The sequence below is a fragment of the Alosa pseudoharengus genome, unplaced genomic scaffold (assembly GCF_046254945.1).
Source record: "Alosa pseudoharengus isolate Yale_2024_CS ecotype anadromous, Long Island Sound unplaced genomic scaffold, YU_APseudo_1.1 YU_APseudo_1.1_scf_17, whole genome shotgun sequence".
In the NCBI taxonomy this organism is placed as follows: Eukaryota; Metazoa; Chordata; class Actinopteri; order Clupeiformes; family Clupeidae; genus Alosa; species Alosa pseudoharengus.
In genome coordinates this window covers 6,703,348-6,717,864 of record NW_027468640.1, presented here as the reverse complement: position 1 = coordinate 6,717,864, position 14,517 = coordinate 6,703,348, and the positions used below count along the sequence as shown (strand labels likewise).

Genomic DNA, 14,517 nt, shown 5'->3' with positions numbered 1-14,517 from the left:
TGCACCAGCACTTTATTGTGCACTGCACTTTAGTATGCACCAGCACTTTATTGTGCACTGCACTTTAGTATGCACCAGCACTTTATTGTGTACTGCACTTTAGTATGTACTAGCACTTCATTGTGCACTGCACTTAAATGTGTACTAAAACTGTACTTTTAACCTAATCTGTACCAGCACCTTTAATATGTACTAGCACTTTAATATGCACCAGCACTTTATTGTGTACTGAACTTTAGTATGTACTAGCACTTTATTGTGCACTGCACTTAAATGTGTACTAAAACTGTACTTTTAACCTAATCTGTACCAGCACATTTAATATGTACTAGCACTTTAATATGCACCAGCACTTTATTGAGCACTGCACTTTAAATGTGTACTAGCACTGAACTTTTGATTAAGTAGGTAGGGCAAACTGCACAGCTCAGATTTTCTTACACTCTGGTCCCTATCTGGTCACCAGTTATGTATCTTCTTTCTATGGTGGATGTTTTATTGTCTCTATGCATTGTTGTCTCTGTATGTTCCATGTTTGTCTGTGCAGCAGTACCCTGTCTCTAAACCAAATTACTCCCAAGGGAGACGAATAAATCAACTTTATTTGACTTGATACTCACCCTAGGGTCTCCAGTTTACAGTTGGGATCCTTCAGAAGAGAAGAAAGATGCTTCACTCCTGAGTCTCCTGCTTTATTCTGACTCAGCCATAGCCATCGCATGTGTGATGGGTTTGATCTCAGTGCTGATGCAAGAGCTCTGAAGCCTTCCTCTCCAATGCTGCAGTTCCACAGGCTGTAAAGAGAAGTAGGAGAAATATGTCATCTTAATTTCCTTTTGGAAAATCAAATATCCCTGTTAAATTCAGAATATTCTGTTGAATAAGGTTGTGTGTACAAATAGAGTCCGCACCGATGTGTCTGTTTGATAAAAAATAAAACTGGTTTTATTCCTGACTTAACACATTGAGTGCCAAAAATGCCATATTGCGTTTTTAGCTTTTTTTAAAATTACGAAAATAGACTCTAACACACCTTATGTGCGATTTTGGGAACTCCATTATGAATAGAATTGAAATAGATGACGATTGAAAACTCATGTGAAGGAGAAATTTTGGATTACTAACATTTTTATGAAATAGAAGTGATTATTAATAATTTGATATGTATTATAAGTGAATACTAATCTACATTTATTACATAGAAGTGATTAACATTTCATTTTCTTATATTCTGTGTATGCTTTCTATACATTCAATACTGTGCATCAACTTTGCTTTGTCTGTCATTTGCTCTCTCCATGTCACGATTTTCTAATAAAGGTCATGCGACCCCCTTTGTCAGGAATTAAGGGTATTCTGCCTGAGGCAGTAATATTAGGAATATCCCGACAGGAACTAGACTATGGCAAGAAAATGTTGAAGGATGTATATGTATTGTATTGACCAATTATCTACTTACTTGGAGTAGCCACATGACTTGCATATGGTGCATGGGTCACATGCTATGTCCAAGAAGTGTCCATGTATTGTTGTGTTTCTGCATGTATGAGGATTTTTGGAAAAGACCATTGGGTAACACTTTATAATAACTACACACAATTCATTATTTATTAAGCCTTTGTTACTTATTAGCTAAAGGTTTGTTCATCATTAGTCATTTCTTATTTGTCATCAGTAAAGCATTTGTTCACACAGTTATAAATAGTTTGTTCATAGTAAATTAGCCTATATCTTAAATATGTTTATACATTATTGTTAATACTTAATAAATGATGCAATAATATGTTTTTGATTGAAGTAATATTTCCATTATTTAACAGTTGTTACATACACATGCACTAATGATTAGTTAGGGTGAGGATACATATTTTATAAACCATTTCCTAAAACTATAATTAATAATTAACTCAGGAGTTACAAATGGTTAGTTAATGATATTTTGTGAGCTCATCTAAAGTGAGGACGTTTTATGCCTTGCAACACATTCACAAATGAGTTATAAAGTTTACACTTGCATTTATTCATTTAGCCGACACTTTCACCCAAAGCGACTTACACATGTCAATGAAATTAAAGGGCAAGGCCACATTGGTGGACGCCAGGGTTTGAACCCTCAACTTTATGGGTTACTGCATGTTAACCTGGCTCCCTATCCACTACACTACCTCTGCCCAGTGGTATTACAATAGTCAATTCAAAAATATAATATAGATATGCGTGTTTACTATGAACAAACCATTTTTAACTGTGTGTAAACATGATTTACAGATGAGAATCAATGTAGGAATAATGCTTTACAAATGAAGAATACAGCATTTAAAAATAGTTTACAGATGTTTAATAACAGTGTGTAGTAGAAGATAGGGGTTGTAGGGGTTTCCATCTGGGCCAAGGTAATGTAGTGGATAAGGAGCTGGACTAACATGCAGTAGCCTGAAAAGTTGGGGGTTCGATTCCCGGCTTTCACTGTTATGTCAATGGCCTTCAATTTAATTGACATGTGTACGTCGCTTGTCTGCTAAATGAATGAATGTGAATGTAATCTTTACAACTCATTTGAAAATGTGTTGCAAGGCATAGAAAGTCCTCACTTTAGATAAGCTCACAAAATATCATTAACTAACCACTTGTAACCCCTGAGTTAATCATGAATTATAGTATTAGGAAGTGGTTTATAAAATATGTATCCTCACCCTAACTAATCATTAGTGCATGTGTATATAGACCGATTTACAGTTAGTAAACAATGGAGCTGCGTGCGCAGCCTGGCAACAGAAGTTACTGTTCACCTCCATCAACAACCATCAGCTGATTGCCAAAACATGTCGGGTTGCTGTGTTTTTGGCTGCCAGAACAGGTATTCCCATGGCCTGGGATTAAAATTTTACCGCATACCCAGAGGGAAAGGGCCATTTAATATAAACAGAAGAAAACTGGCTACAGGCAATAAAAAGGGTGAACTGGACGGAGGAAACCATTAACAACGCACGGGTGTGCAGTGCCCATTTTATTTCGGGTAAGTTTTGGAGAACAAAACTAACAATTATCTTTAAATATAATCTAATGTCAACTTCTTAATAATGGTCATGTTAACAGTCATGTGTTGCTTATTCATCTTTTAAACTGCTGTTTTTCTATCATAGTAGTCTTATTGAGTCAAGGAGTTAATGTTTTCTAGCTGCTAACGTTAGCTAGACAGATGAAACGATGGTGTTGCTTTTTCTCTGTGTGTAGCCTATTAAAGCTGCCCAGACAACTAACTCACTATCCTAAAATTGTTATCACAGGAGAGGTGTCATTGGACATCGACAGTCCAGATTTTGTGCCCTCCGTGTTCGTCTACACAACAGAGGGGGAGAATCCTCAGTCTAAATTAGACAGGTAAGTCAACGTTAATGCTAGCTGCCAGCATAACGTTAGCTAGCTAACGCTTGCATTCTCATACCATAGGCTGTAGCCTACTAAAGGTTGTGTACTCTCTCTTGCATTGTTGTGTTACAGACGAAGCTGTCACTTTTTCTTGCTATCACAGCCGTTTATTCTGATAAATAGCAGAATAGTGTTTCACAATCACGTTCGTTGCTATAAAAAGCTTCAGTTAGCTAAATGAAAACAAAAACGATTCAGTTCACTGTTCCCAAGTTATAACGTAAAAGTTAGGTTATTGAGCTAGGCTCCAACCAGATTAGCAAGATAGCACAAAGTGGTGGACTTTTTCATTTAAGCTAAAACAAAACAAAAATTGTCTCTAATATAAAAATAAGAGACCTCCCGTGTGGATATACTGCTTGCATACTAACATATTATCACAATGAATACCTTTACCTAGCTATAACAGTGTGGAGCTTAGTATTATGTGACTTACCACGAAACAGGCTACTGCAGACTGGTGATGGTGTGTAATAACTTAAGTTTGCAAAATAGCACCAATAGATAGCGCTCGTGTTACAGAAAATGAATCTTTACCTTTTAATGGCAAGTGGAATTATTAACTCCGCTACGTATGGGCAAACAGTAGTGTTACTTTGAATGAACAGCTACTATAAGTGAAACTTTGACAATGACTTCAATTTCTCTCACTGAAGGTTCAATCGTAAGAGGAGAAGGGATGACATAGGCCTACCTAGTTCTATTCCAACAGACACCTCCATGTCAGAAGAACAGCTGCCAAGTGCTACTGGTAGGTATCACTACAGACACAACAAGCTAAAATATTCCAGCTCCTCAACTGTTATTCTCTGAGTGACAAGTTTTTCTGATATTTGTTGTTGTTGTGAAACAGAAGAAGAGGATGTGGTCCCCATAGCTGAGTACAATGCGCTGCGTGTGAGCCATGGCCGGCTACAGGAGGAATGTGCCAATCTCCATCGGGATGTTATAAGGCTGACAGCTGAAAACGAGAGGCTCAAAGAAGATCTCAAAGTCTCACGGTTTTGCTATAGCACTATCAAAAGTGACATTGCTCAGTTTATATTTCTCACAGGTCTTCAAACCATAGTCTTTGATTGGCTCATACAAAAGTTATCTGGCACTGTTGATGTGGTTTGTAACAAAATTAGTTTCCAAGATCATTTATTGGTAGTACTTATGAAATTAAAAATTAGCTTTAGCAATAAATACCTGGCTTATAAATTCAATGTCTCTAACAGCACTATATCCAAAATATGTCGCACGTGGATACCAACCATGGCAATTGTACTGAAACCCCTCATAAAATGGCCAAGTAAGGGAGCGGTACTCAAGAGTCTACCAAAATCGTTCAAAAATTTCAAAAGATGTAGATGCATTATTGATTGCACTGAAATTTTCATTGACAGACCTACAAATTTAACAGCAAGGGCACAAACATGGTCAAATTATAAACATAACAACACTATAAAATATCTAATTGGAATTTCTCCTGCTGGGGCAATAACTTTTATTTCTGGGGGTTGGGGTGGTCGGGTCTCTGACAAACAAATAACCAAGGAGTCTGGCTTTTTGAGTCTTTTAGAGCAAAACGATGACATTCTGGCTGACAGGGGATTCTTAATCAGAGATGATTTGGCAGCATTAGGCGTAACATTGCGAATACCCTCTTTCACAAAAGGTAAAAAACAACTTGGAGCCCATGAAGTAGATAGGTCCAGACAACTTTCACGGGTACGTATACATGTGGAGCGTGTGATTGGCCGTTGGAAAACATTTAAAATATTGCAGACTGTCATTCCCGTGTCACAGGTGGACTTGCTAGATGACATTGTTGTAGTTTGTGCTGCCCTTACAAACCTCTGCAACAGTGTTGTGCAGTAAAAACATGATTAAGGCTATGGTTTATGATTGGTTATGGTTAATTTTATTCATATACTAATACAATTGTAAATTAACAATTCATTAACAATTTATCAACAATAAATTTTAATTGCACAGTATTGATGATGTGTTTTTATTTAACATTTGACTACAATTTCACTTTAAAGATGATGGTGAGAAAATGTAATAATTTTATGTTTACAATTTGCATTCTACGCAGACCCAGCCCTGGGTTTTCCTTTTGATGCCTACGCATTCATAGTGAAATGGATAATGACACCTACTGCACTCAATTATTCGGCAAAATTCTACTCTTCCACACTTTTTGCAACACTTTGCAGGTTGCATAGATGGATCAAATTTCCTGGTCAGGAGCTCAGGGAGAACAACTGAGATAAAGGTGTCACGAACCTTTGGCATTCTCTCTTGTAAAAAGTCCTGATTTCTCAGGATGCGCTGGACAACAAGGTCTTGCTTTGTCCATACAACAAAATCACAGTGAGAAACATTACATTACATTACATTACATTACATTTGGCTGACGCATTTTTAGCCAAAGCGACTAACAACATGGTAAACAGTTTAAGTTTAGAGCAATTCTCAACAATATTAGGACAATTTAAAAAACATTAGAGTACAGTAAGAATAAGTGCATCAGTGAGTGCTGTTTTTAACAGTTACGTGTCAGTTTAAGACGGCTGGTGAGTGCTAGGATCAGCAAGACTTGTTGTAAGTGTTGCTATGAGAGGAGATGTTCTCTAAAGAGCTGGGTCTTCAGGAGTTTTTTGAAAATGGAGAGGGATGTCCCTGCCCTAGTAGGAGCTGGCAGTGTGTTCCACCAGCGAGGAACAACAGATGAGAAAAGTTTGGATTGGCCTGAGCGTACCGGAGGTAGAGCTAGACGTCGTTCGTCTGAGGAGCGCAGCGGTCTGGAGGTAGCGTATGTCTGTATGAAGGCATTCAAGTAGGTGGGAGCAGAACCGGAGACTACTTTGTAGGCAAGCGTTAGAGCCTTGAATTTGATGCGGGCCGCCATAGGTAGCCAATGTAGCTGGATGAGTAGCGGGGTAACATGTGCCCTCTTGGGTTGGTTGTAGACCAGGCGCGCCGCCGCGTTCTGGATCATCTGAAGTGGTTTCACTGCGCAGGCTGGGAGACCTGTCAGGAGGGCGTTGCAGTAGTCGAGTCGTGAGATGACTATTGCCTGAACCAGAAGTTGGGTGGCATCTTGATTTAAGTAAGTCCTGATTTTCCGTATATTGTAGAGTGCGAAACGGCATGATCGGGCGACTGAGGCAACATGATCTGAGAAGTTTAGTTGGTTGTCGAGAACAACTCCTAGATTTCTTGCAGTCCTGGTAGGTGAAACAGACAGAGAGTCAAATTTGATGTTGATGTCGTGGTGTATGGTAGGTTTAGCTGGGAGGACCAGCAGTTCAGTCTTTGAGAGGTTCAGCTGGAGGTGGTGTGCCTTCATCCATGTAGCTATGTCTGAGAGGCAATCCGAGATCCGTGCTGAAACCAAGGGGTCATCAGGTGGAAAGGACAGATAGAGCTGTGTGTCGTCTGCATAGCAGTGGTATGAGAAGCCATGCGAACGGATAATCTGTCCCAAGGAGGTGGTGTAGATAGCAAAGAGAAGGGGGCCCAGTACTGAGCCCTGGGGGACCCCTGTGGTGAGATGGTGAGGTGCAGATAGCTGACCAAGCCATGATACGTTAAACGAGCGTCCTGTGAGGTAGGATTCAAACCAGGAGAGAGCAGAACCGGAGATTCCCATGTTAGCGAGTATAGAGAGAAGGATGCGGTGATTAACCGTGTCAAAGGCAGCCGATAAGTCAAGCAGAATGAGTACTGATGACCGAGCGGTCGCCCTGGCTTCTTTTAAGGCTTCTGTTACAGAATACTGGCTTCTGTTACATTGCATACATACATCTGAAATTGAGTCTGATAGTAGTAGGGGTGTGTTTGTTTCAATGTTTGTGTTTGGTCTAGACAAAACTGTTTGTCTGCTGTAGAACCACTTAGGCCATCTTTGTACTTATAGGGGCATTTGATTTCAAGTACTCCTTTGCCACAACAGGAACAATTTATGATTCCATCTGGGGATGAACCAAGATGTGGCTCTTGCGGGGGCACGACTAATCCAGAGCAGGTGACACTAAAGTTTTGATGGCTTTTTGCAGCATACATGGCATAGCACTGTCTTGCAACAGCCTCCATGTTTCTTCCCCAACGCACAGATGGAACCTCAAGCGATGCATTGCTATAATGCATAATGTCCTTGAGGCTTTCTTCGCTTAGTTTGTCAGAGGTACACACACGATAGAATTTTGTACTTGTGATGCGACCTGCTCTGTATGTGTACCACACTTTGGATTGTGACTGTTGATGAGTTATTAATTCTAACTTTTGATATTGGATGGGCTGCAAATTTGATTGTAATTTTTTAAAAACCTCTTCACTTTTACTCTTAATTTCCTGTGGGCAAAGCTCACTCAGCGTTGTGTCATATAGTGCTGTCAATGGATCTGGCAAACCCAGTTCCTCCTCTGTGTCACTGCCAGATGATGCTGTACACTATTCTCCAGGCTTGTTAATACTGCAGCATGTGGAGCAATTCCACGGAGCTCCTCAATGTTGTCATCTGTTAGTACTAAAGAGTAGAACATAGCCATAGATTTATTTTATCAAGGGGCACGTTGCAAAGAATAACTATAGTACAATTGCTTTACCCTGTTGGTCACCCACTTGCCTGTCCTAGACACTCTCCACAGGAAGAGGGTAGCACAGGTAGCACACAAGATTGCAAAGACTATTGCCAATATTCTCTGAACATGTTGAATAGGCCTGTTTGTCAATCAGTATCTTTCTGTTCGCATTTATTGACATTAGCCTAATTGCGGTCAATGGCCACTAGAGTGCAATAACATAATTTGTTATCAAAACAAAGCTAATTGGTTGAGAGCACCAAATTTGAAGATCGTGACGTCGAACGACGCGACAGTGAACTCTCAAAGTCGTGAGAAGCTTGCGGATGTGCTGAAGTAGCGAAAAGCTAATCTGCCTGGTAGTAATATCTTAGTCTATGCGATATCACCAGAGTTAGTGGAAACTTGTGAAAAGTAGTTCGTGGGAAACCACTGAGAGAGGGAGGCGCACCAACTTAAAGTAACAGGTAGGCTACAGTTTTTTTTCCCGCTGCCGCTGAGCAGCTTGCTTCATCCAACGTGTGACTGCGGCTAATGCCATGTCAGATGTGTTGGTTGCCTGTGGGTGCCTATGCTAGGTTAATATGATCCCGTCGTGATGCCATATGGGCTCGTAAAACAACATGATTTAAAAATCTGATTTAAGGGGGGTGTTTTGTTTTCCTGTGGACATGTGCCTGCAGACGACACGAATAGGCAATTTTGCAACAGGTGGCAATGCAGAGGCTTTACAGGAACAACATGATTTAAGCTAGCCTATTTGCCTATAACACTACATGCCTTTTGTGATTTTCGGGTGCTTAATAGTTGCCCCAGCCTTCTGTCTGCGGAGTTGACTGCCTGGTCTTTTGGGGTTTTGGAAGTTGATGTCTTTGAGTGAAGCTGGTTTCACTTCTTTCCTGCAGTCTCTCCAGAGACAAGGTCCAGATGTCACTGATGTTTCTGTCGTGCCCACTCTTGCAGCAATTTAAATTTTGAACATGACAGCAGTTGCATGACTACAACAGGAACCTAGCCTGTGAAAGTTAATTAAATTATAAAGAAATGACGATGTTGATGGTGAATGATCTATGAAAACCTGTTTAACTAAGTTCGCTTGTTTAGCAACATCGCTATGGCAAAGCATTAGTGTTCAGCTAACTAACATATTAAGTTATTTAGACGATCAACTTTCTATTTATTCATATTTACAGTGGTTCTAATTCACTACATAATTCAGGGGTTTATGGTTTACTTTTTGTGCCGTTTTGTGTATGGTTTTCTTATATTAGGCTACTTCCTTACCCAGCTATGCAGCTACAATTAGCTGTCAATATCCAGTTGTCAGATTTATGGACGATGGCCCATGCATCATACATGTCTTTGCCACTTTGCCTTTGACTTGGCAGGACTTCTGCCCGTACCACACAGAAGTCCGTTTCATCAAAATCGTGATACAAAATTTCTTGGACGTGTCCAGATAAAACATATTGATACGCCTCTAACGATTTATATGCTAGCAGTTTCTCTTTGGTATATACGCTCGGCGTTTCAATTACATAGTTATATATATTGGGCCATTGAATATTAGGCCACCTGCTGGGGTCCTGTACCCAATTGTTAATCGTGTAAGGATCCGGAAGCACTTTACCATTTGCCAAAGTCAACTTTGCAGCGTATCTTTCTCGGTCTAAAGCGGAGAGTTGTTGACAGTAATTTGCCATTTTTTTTTTACAGTTATTTACATTGTCGAGTGTTCTGTTGCCAGGTGGCGCACGCAGCTCCATTGTTTACTAACTGTAAATCGGTCTATTGCATAATTTATTTAAGTATTAACAATAATTCATAAACATATTTTAGATATTGGCTTATTTACTATGAACAAACCATTTATAACTGTGTGTACAAACACTTTATTTATTAGAATTAACATAGGAACAATGCTTTACAAATGATGAACAAAGCATTTTGTAATAGTTTGCAACTGGTTTATAATAAGAAAATGATTTCATTATAAGTGGTTGTATAATTACTTATTAAGTATATTTTTTGGATAGGCTTATTTACTATGAACAAACCATTTATAATTGTGTGAACAAATGCTTTACTGATGATAAATTATGTATGAACAAGAAATTACTAATGATGAACAAACCATTAACTAATAAGTAACAAAGGCTTAATAAATGATGAATTGTGTGTAGTTATTATAAAGTGTTACCGACCATGGTACTCATGTCATTTGTATTACCAATGTAACTAACATAAGAGGGGGCCTCGCCCTAGAGAACTTTGAGTAGTGTTACTGGAACATGCTGTTGCTAGTGACCTGCTCACGGTATCGTGAATAAACCTGCAGTGGTTCCTCACACCTGAGTGTTGCCTGGATATTTTTGACCACACATGAAAATGCACAATCTGGACATTTTATCATAACTCGACTTTTGATGGTTGCCGCTTTGGGTCGAATCAGTGACGCATGTAAGAACGTCAAAACCAGGCCATTCATTTTTGTGGGTTTATCACTAGGTGGCAGTCTCGCCAGGTCTCGCTAGGGCACCACACGCCAGGTCAAAAACATCAGAAAGAGTGACTGATGAGCTGATCACCGTGCTGAGGAGGGAGTTCCATCTCCACCATGAGCCGGGCCGAGCGGAGTGGGTGATAGGCCGAGTCGCGTTTGCAAGTCCTTGCCAGAGTGCCGAATATGTCGGTGAAAGCGACACAGACGTTACTGACCAAGAGGAGGAGGAATTATAGAGCCTGACAGCAGTAGAAAGGTGGTTTAGTGAACATAATATCTATATTTATCTTACACAAGTCCTTGGACCGAAATGTAAGTGTCAGAAGAGTGACAGGCTCAGCGCATATTTCAAAAAAGACGCTATATCTCCATTTCTAGAAAAAAAACAGGGATTTTGATGAAAACTAGCCACTGTTTAGCTTGGAATTTCTCAGGAACAGATCGAGGCATGTAAAAATAAACGATTTGTACCCACTGAATCGTCAACAATGATCTACATTGCTGCCAATCTGAGCCAAAGCTTCCGAAACAGCGCGGCATTCAAAGTGTTAATAGTTATCCATTAAATGTGAATGACTTAGTGTGTGTGTGTGTGTGTGTATGTGTGCGTGTTTGTGTGGGTGGGTGTGTGTGTGTGTGTGTGTGTGTGTCTGTGTGTGTGTGTATCTTTGTCTGTGTCTGTGTGTTGTGACGACCCCTGTGCCCCTTCAGGCCTTCTCCTGTCAGTGCACGGGCAGGGCTGGGCCTGGTTAGGCTGATACCCTTATTGATTGCCCCTGTGTTTGGGGTGGGGCTATATAAGGGGTTCCCTATCTCTCTCATTAGGCACTTCTGTTCCTTCTTGCAGGCAGCCATTTTGATTTCCTCACACTTGCACTTTGCGCTCTCCCCTCACTTGTAGACAAAAAAAGAGAGGGAGAGGGCTAGAGACACAAGTACTTCATCTAGCTTCTCACATCCTCTCTCCTGGCATCCACACACGTATACACGCATGTCACCACTCCCATTCATTTCCCCCTAGACATTTTCTACTTGGTAACGTTGTTTTGCTTTAATTCAATAAATTATTATTTGATTTGAACCTTGTTGTCCGTGTCCCTCTATATGTTGAGCTCTGGGAACGAACTGGCCGTTACAGTGAGTGTCATAAAGAAAATTAAACTTTACATGTGTTACAACGAGTTAGTGCTTGTGTTTGTTATGCTTGTGTGTGTGTGTGTGTGTGTGTGTGTGTATGTCTGAGTGTGTGTGTGTGTGTGTGTGTGTGTATGTGTGTGTGTATGTGTGGTGTGTGTGTGTGTGTGTGTGTGTGTGAATGTGATGTGTGTGGTGTGTGTGTGTGTGTGTGTGTATGTGAAAGAGAGAGAGAGAGAGAATAAAAGGCAGATAAATCAGAAGTGTTTGATGCTAATTGATTAATGTGAATGAGTAAAAATGTGTGTTTTTGTGTGAAAAAAGAAAATCACTATCAAATTCACTAATAGCAATTCAGTATTTGGTCTTGTGATGCTCACTCTAGTAGCTCCAGTTTACAGTTGGGATCCTCCAGAAGAGGAGAAAGATACTTCACTCCTGAGTCTCCTGCTTTATTGTCACTCAGCCGCAGCACTCTCATGTGTGAGGGGTTTGATCTCAGTGCTGATGCAAGAGCTCTGAAACCTTCCTCTCCAATACTGCAGTTCTGCAGGCTGTAGAGAGAAGTAGGATAAATAATTAATCTTAATTTCCATAACAATCACATAGTACTCTAATTATCTATTAAATAAGTTTGTGTGGACAAATAACATGTGCAGAGGGATGCAGATTAGATAATTTGTTTCTTTAATCCTGACTTAAAATGAACCCTTTAAATGTAAGTGTGTGTTTGTGCGTGCGTGCGATAAACATGAGAAAGCAGAGATACAGTATCAAGTCAGTACTAAGTGTGTGTGTGTGTGTGTGTGTGTATGTGTGTATGTGTGAAGTGTGTGTGTGTGTTTGTGTGTGTATGAAGTGTGTGTGTATGTGTATGGGGCGCCAAATGTAACATGCCTTATTTCGTGGACAGAATGACTTTCGTGTGACGAAATACATATATTCATTACGAAACCATGTTACATCGTAACGCCTTTTGTCCACGGAATGCACAAATTGGTTTGCATTGTGTCCACGAAACACTGAAGAGAGCACATCATTTCGTGGACGAAATTGACTGGTGGCCTTTTCCTTTCGTGGACATAATGCTGAATGCAGTATTCACTGTCATAGACGAAATGTTTGGTCAAAAGTAATTCTGTCTACGTAAATACGGAATGCACCTACACGCATCATTCTGTGCATCCTATTTCAATTTCGTCCACAGAAGTATTGTGTTGTGTTACAGAAGGCATTCCGTCCACGCAATAGTAACTTAACAACTTATGAAATGCATTCAGTGACATATGCTTTCATTCTGTGGACAAAATGCATAATAGAATCACGTACAATACATTTCGTGAGTCAGCAGTTTACGAAATGACTTATGTGTCACGATAATTTCATTACGTGGACGAAATGCATAACAGAATCACGAAATCAGTTTTGTCACCTGATGCAATACATTTCGTGAGTCAGCAGTTTACGGAATTAATTATGTGTCACGGTCATTTCATTACGTGGACGAAATGCATAACAGAATCACGAAATCAGTTTTGTGACCTGCTGCAATACATTTCGTGAGTCAGCAGTTTACAGAATGAATTATGTGTCACGATAATTTCATTACGTGGACGAAATGCATAACAGAATCACGAAATCAGTTTTGTGACCTGCTGCAATACATTGCGTGAGTCAGCAGTTTACAGAATGAATTATGTGTCACGATATTTCATTACGTGGACGAAATGCATAACAGAATCACGAAATCAGTTTTGTGACCTGCTGCAATACATTTCGTGAGTCAGCAGTTTACGAAATGAATTATGTGTCACGATAATTCCATTACGTGGACGAAATGCATAACAGAATCACGAAATCAGTTTTGTGACCTGCTGCAATACATTTCGTGAGTCAGCAGTTTACGAAATTAATTATGTGTCATGATAATTCCATTATGTGGACGAAATGCATAACAGAATCACGAAAGTGTCATGATAATTCCATTATGTGGACGAAATGCATAACAGAATCACGAAATCAGTTTTGTGACCTGCTACAATACATTTCGTGAGTTTGCGGAATGAATTAATCAGTGGGTAGCCTAGGCTACCATTTAGAAGTGGCCACTTCAATCGCGCCTCCCGTAGTCAGAGTTCCGTGAAACAAAGGAAAGCCCTTTATTTGGACGGGCAAGTAGGCATTACGCCTATTATGTGCGCACTCCAGCGAGACGATATAAACTAGGCCTACTGTTAGGCCTACAACAAGTCGCGATTTATTAGGCTATCCAATCGCTATACTGTTTTCATGAACATTACAGGAATCCACTTCTTGATGGTTTTAAATATCGTTGCTTAGCCTACCCACGAGTTTGTCAGTTTCACTTTGTAAATTTTGCCAAAATCACCTTTTTACATGGTTGTTTGTATGAAAATGTATTAGTATTTTCTCTCTGTTTAATATGCCATGTATGTAAATTTGATGTCAGCTGACCGTTGAACGCGCGTTTTGGGTAGGAGTGACTTTCATTGCACTTTGTTTAAATGGAGGCGCGGGGAGAGCGCTCGCCCCCGAGAGTTACCTGTGCGAAGACGCTGGTGTATGGAGTAGCGCGCGTTAGAGGCCTTGCATCCTGAACCGTGACTTTTTCTCGCTATCTGCGATCACTCATTTTTCCCCAAAGTCATTGGATTACAGCAAGCAAAGGAGCATTTTTCCTAACGTGCGTGTTTTGGTGAGATTGCGTTTCGCAACCGTATTAGGGAACGACTTCTCAACAGACTGTAAGCGCAACGACTCTTTCTTATTCCGGGGATCACGTTTGTGTTTTGGACTGATTGAATCATCTGCTTGATGTCGGGACTATTGGGCACTGAACTTTGGGGGGTATTTGTT

At 40.2% G+C, this 14,517-nt stretch overlaps 2 protein-coding genes across 10 annotated transcripts in view; one reads left to right on the top strand and one right to left on the bottom strand.

Moving 5' to 3' along the window:
- Positions 1-14,517, bottom strand: part of LOC143127181 (NLR family CARD domain-containing protein 3-like) — a 237,603-nt gene that overhangs the window by 159,409 nt on the left and 63,677 nt on the right. For 8 of the 9 annotated variants that reach the window (XM_076288498.1, XM_076288503.1, XM_076288500.1 and 5 more), the window contains exons 21-22: positions 12,021-12,194; positions 621-794 (exon numbers count right to left, since the gene is read on the bottom strand). The exons of the other annotated variant lie outside the window; for it this stretch is intronic. In XM_076288498.1, the coding sequence (XP_076144613.1) occupies positions 621-794; positions 12,021-12,194 (348 nt within the window). The remainder of the gene's footprint in view (positions 1-620; positions 795-12,020; positions 12,195-14,517) is intronic. 9 annotated transcript variants of the gene reach the window in all.
- On the top strand, positions 2,962-5,292 carry LOC143127818 (uncharacterized). The gene is made up of 4 exons (XM_076289535.1): positions 2,962-3,016; positions 3,288-3,381; positions 4,086-4,180; positions 4,283-5,292. The coding sequence occupies exons 3-4, from the start codon at positions 4,150-4,152 to the stop codon at positions 5,290-5,292; spliced, it is 1,041 nt and encodes a 346-aa protein (XP_076145650.1). The 5' UTR covers positions 2,962-3,016; positions 3,288-3,381; positions 4,086-4,149.

Bases quoted from the DNA above. Each gene is read 5' to 3' on its own strand.
- LOC143127818 (XM_076289535.1), top strand. From the start codon at position 4,150: ATGTCAGAAGAACAGCTGCCAAGTGCTACTG. The intron at 4,181-4,282 runs GTAGGTATCACT...GTTGTGAAACAG, and splicing joins ACAGCTGCCAAGTGCTACTG to AAGAAGAGGATGTGGTCCCC.